The 3,750-nt window shown below is 50.7% G+C and overlaps 1 protein-coding gene across 3 annotated transcripts; it reads left to right on the top strand.

Moving 5' to 3' along the window:
* The first annotated feature begins 276 nt into the window (after positions 1 to 276).
* Positions 277 to 3,531, top strand: ATP5MC1 (ATP synthase membrane subunit c locus 1). 3 transcript variants are annotated; one of them, XM_053570112.1, is made up of 5 exons: positions 277 to 385; positions 938 to 985; positions 1,860 to 1,937; positions 2,818 to 2,996; positions 3,315 to 3,531. In XM_053570112.1, exons 2-5 carry the CDS (start codon positions 947 to 949, stop codon positions 3,427 to 3,429), a joined length of 411 nt encoding a protein of 136 aa, XP_053426087.1. In that variant the 5' UTR covers positions 277 to 385; positions 938 to 946; the 3' UTR covers positions 3,430 to 3,531. The 3 variants fall into 3 exon arrangements, with proteins under 3 accessions (XP_053426087.1, XP_053426086.1, XP_053426085.1); XM_053570111.1 differs by having other exon boundaries at positions 332 to 455; XM_053570110.1 differs by lacking the exon at positions 277 to 385 and having other exon boundaries at positions 497 to 985.
* The last annotated feature ends 219 nt before the right edge of the window (positions 3,532 to 3,750 follow it).

The following is a 3,750-nucleotide window of genomic DNA, read 5'->3' as shown; positions in this document are numbered from 1 at the left end:
ATGTGTTCCATGTAGCTGTCTGCGTCGTGCGTCCGGTCAACTCTCCCACGCCTTTTTCTTCTGACTCTACCTTGGTCGCCATTTTGTGCGGGAGGTTATGGAACCTCTTGAGTCCCACCGACTCTATGGTTGAGAGTTTCCAGAATCGACCAATCGTAATTCAGATCTCAGAGGAAAACCCCGCCTCTACACACATCGAGGCGGGAATTGCCACGAAGCTCCTGTGGAGAGAAAGGAAGGAGCTGCGGGAAACCAATAAACAAGGAGTGAATGATGATGCCGCCCAATAGAGACGCGGGGGTTATTGCGGCCAATGAGAGTGGAGGGGCCCCAGGACATGTGGGTGGGGGAGCGGAACGCTGAGAGCAAGGGCTAAGGCGGAGAGGTGAGTCAGTCACCTTGAGCAGGGCGAGCGGTGTTGGCCGAGCAGGGGCTGCAGGGCCGAGGGAGTGCAGGTGACTTGGGGCCAAGAGCCAGCTATCGGCAGGGTTGAGGGCTGGGCTGTGTGGAGGGGCATTTGCCTCCAATGCTGGGAGAGGCGATGAGACCCTATACATAACCTTATCAACTAATGTTACAAACAGTAATGAGTGATTACTGCCCTGGCTGGGGCGCTTCGAGGACTGGTGTGTAAGATGGGCAGGACCCTGCGCAACATCTGCCCAGTGTCAGCCGGGAGTCAGTCTTCCCGGGAGACCATCCTCTTTCACAATATTTCTCTCCCGGGGCTCGGGCCTCCTTCCTTTACTTCCGATCTCCGTGATTTCCCATGCGGACCAGCTGCGCGCTCTCTCTGACCTCTAATGCCCTCTTCAGCTGTGGCATTGTGCACGGAAGAGAATGGTGCAGAGAGGACAGCCGGGGGGTGAAGGGGACAACCGAAGGTCGCCAGTATAAGCAAACAACCACGCTCGCTCACTTTTTTTCCCCTCTGCAGACTGAAAAAATGCAGACCACCGCGGCACTGCTCATTTCGCCGACTCTGGTAAGCTGCAGCTCCGGGGTGCTTTTTAGTGCCAGGTGTGGTGTGGGCGCCATCGATGTTTAATGAATGAACTGAGAGAAGCTTGGCCTCCTGATGATGCTGGTTCTTTGTGGGGAGTTTGTAGGATGTGGTAAAGGTAACTCCTGTTTATTCGGGCCTGTAAACGAAGCTGTCTCGGCAGAAAGTCCGATTTGACCTTTACTCCCACCAGGCTGGCTTGGCCATAGCCAGACGACACACTAAATCAGTGGTTCTCAAGCTTTGCAGCACATTAGAATCATCTCTAAGGCGTTTCTTAAAATCCTGATGCCCAGGCTACACCTTAAACCAGGTGCATCAGACTTTGGGAATAGGGGTGGAACCCACATATCCATACTTTTTAGAACAAGGGATTCCAATGTGCTGCCAAATGTGAGAACGGCTACACTAAAAAATATTTCCTTGGATGGCTGTTCCAGGAGCTTCACCAAGCTTACTAGCCCACTCCATTTAGGGTGGGCATCCTTGAATACATTTTAGCAAAATAAAATTTGCCCCTTCTGATTACTCTGATAATCTGGGTACAAATCCTTTCTTTACCTATTTTGATGTTAGTGTGAGTTTTAATTCTGTGTTGGGGATTAGGGCTATACCCAAAGAACTGAACTTTGGTACATAATTTTGAATGGTGAAGGTTGTCACTGCCAACTGTACCAGGTTCTCAAGACAACTGTCGCTGGTCCAGGCCTACCTGGTTGAGATGGGAATAAATTAACCCTGAAATACATTGGATTTGTCTCTGTTTATGATGTTGTAGTCAGTTTTGACAGAGCTTAGCAAAATGGATTTTTTTTTTCTTGCCTGATTTGTTGGGATGTTCTTTTTAATTTGACAGATCCGCTGCTGTACCAGGGGTCTAATCAGACCTATGTCTGCCTCCTTCCTGAATAGGCCAGAGTATTCATCTAAACAGGTGAGAGAGTAGGGGCCCTTCAGTGGAGTTGCCTTTAGGCTGAATTCGGGGAGTTAAAGAATCTGTGGTTCTGGCTTGGTGCCCCATAGCTCAGTAGTTAGGGTGCCGGCCACATGCACCAGGGCTGGTGGTTCAAACCCAGCCAGAGCCAGCTAAAGTACAGTGACAACAAAAGCAAAATAGCTGGGCATTGTAGTGGCACCTGTAGTCACAGCTACTTGGGAGGCTGAGGGAAGAGTATTGCTTAAACCCGAGAGTTTGAGGTTGCTGTGAGCTTTGATGTGGTGGCATTCTACTGAGGGTGACATAGTGAGACTCTGTCTCAAAAAAAAAAAAAAAAGGGGGGGGGCTCAGCTCCTGTGGCTCAACCGGCTAAGGTGCCAGCCACATACACCTGAGCTGGCGGGTTCAAATCCAGCCTGGGCCTGCCAGACAACAATAACAGCTGCAACTAAAAAATAGCTGGGCGTTGTGGCGGGCGCCTATAGTCCCACCTACTTGGGAGGTGGAGGCAGGAGAATCGCTTGAGCCCAGGAGTTGAAGGTTGCTATGAGCTGTAAGCTGTGATGCCCTGGCACTCTACCCAGGGGTACAGCTTGAGGCTCTGTCTCAAAAAAAAAAAAAATCTGTGGTTCTTTTATAGTTCTAAGTGCCCTAAGGTGAGGATTGTATGTGAGGTTTGCCTAACCCATGAAATTTTCTACCCCTATCTGAAAACAGACCTTAAGACCAATTCCCAGCATACTCTGCAGTCAAAGCATTCTGTATCTGCCAGGCATTTTGCCAACAGTTTCAGAGCTCAGGTGGGTGGGGTGAGAGGTTGGAGTCCTTGTGCCTCACTATCTTCTTGCGTTCCCTCCTTCCTTCCTTCCCTTCCTAGCCTTCCTACAACAGCTCCCCACTCCAGGTGGCCCGAAGGGAGTTCCAGACCAGTATTGTCTCCCGGGACATTGACACAGCAGCCAAGTTTATTGGTGCTGGGGCAGCCACAGTTGGTGTGGCTGGTTCAGGAGCTGGCATTGGAACGGTGTTTGGCAGCTTGATCATTGGCTATGCCAGGTAAGTGTGGGTGGCCTAGAGCATCTCCCACTGTAAGTTTCACCCTATTTGGGGGAATCCTTAGCAAGGGGATCCCTTCAGGAGCCCTAGTGTTGATTTTATTTACCTCCTATTTTTTCCAGTGAAGATACATGTCCAATCTGGCTCACTTGAACTTACCAAGTTGGCCTGCCCTGCCTGCCCATCCAACCCCCCCCCATATGTGTGCAGCCTAGGCCCTCTCCCTGTCATAGCACTAATCATTCACCTCACCCTCCTGTGTCCTCCACCAGCACCCGTGCCCTCACCTTGAGTTGGCATTGATTCTCTCCCTGGCAGGAACCCGTCTCTCAAGCAGCAGCTCTTCTCCTACGCCATTCTGGGCTTTGCCCTGTCTGAGGCCATGGGGCTCTTCTGTTTGATGGTTGCCTTCCTCATCCTATTCGCCATGTGAGGCTCCATGAGGGTCACCTACCTGTTCCTGCTGCTGGGACTCCATGCCATTCCTGGTGCTGGGGTGTGCTAAGCTTTACCATTAAACACAACTTTCTCTAAACTCATGTCTGTGCCTCTGTCTTTTGACCTGGGGTGGGGAGCCTTGATGGAAAGGTGAGTAGAGAGGATTGGGTTGGCCATTGGTGATTAGGAGCTACTCAGGGCTGAGAAGTAGCATTGCTATGGCTATAAGGACATGGAGGGGTCTTGCCATCTCCCAGAATGAGTGTGGATTTGTCTGAGTAATGATAGTTGTTGCTTTTTCCCCTTCAAATTTAGT

This window comes from Nycticebus coucang, chromosome 18 (assembly GCF_027406575.1).
Source record: "Nycticebus coucang isolate mNycCou1 chromosome 18, mNycCou1.pri, whole genome shotgun sequence".
Taxonomy (NCBI): Eukaryota; Metazoa; Chordata; class Mammalia; order Primates; family Lorisidae; genus Nycticebus; species Nycticebus coucang.
This window is presented reverse-complemented; position numbering and strand designations above follow the sequence as displayed.

Bases quoted from the DNA above. Each gene is read 5' to 3' on its own strand.
- ATP5MC1 (XM_053570110.1), top strand. From the start codon at position 770: ATGCGGACCAGCTGCGCGCTCTCTCTGACCTCTAATGCCCTCTTCAGC. The intron at 986-1,859 runs GTAAGCTGCAGC...TTAATTTGACAG, and splicing joins TGCTCATTTCGCCGACTCTG to ATCCGCTGCTGTACCAGGGG. The intron at 1,938-2,817 runs GTGAGAGAGTAG...TTCCCTTCCTAG, and splicing joins CAGAGTATTCATCTAAACAG to CCTTCCTACAACAGCTCCCC.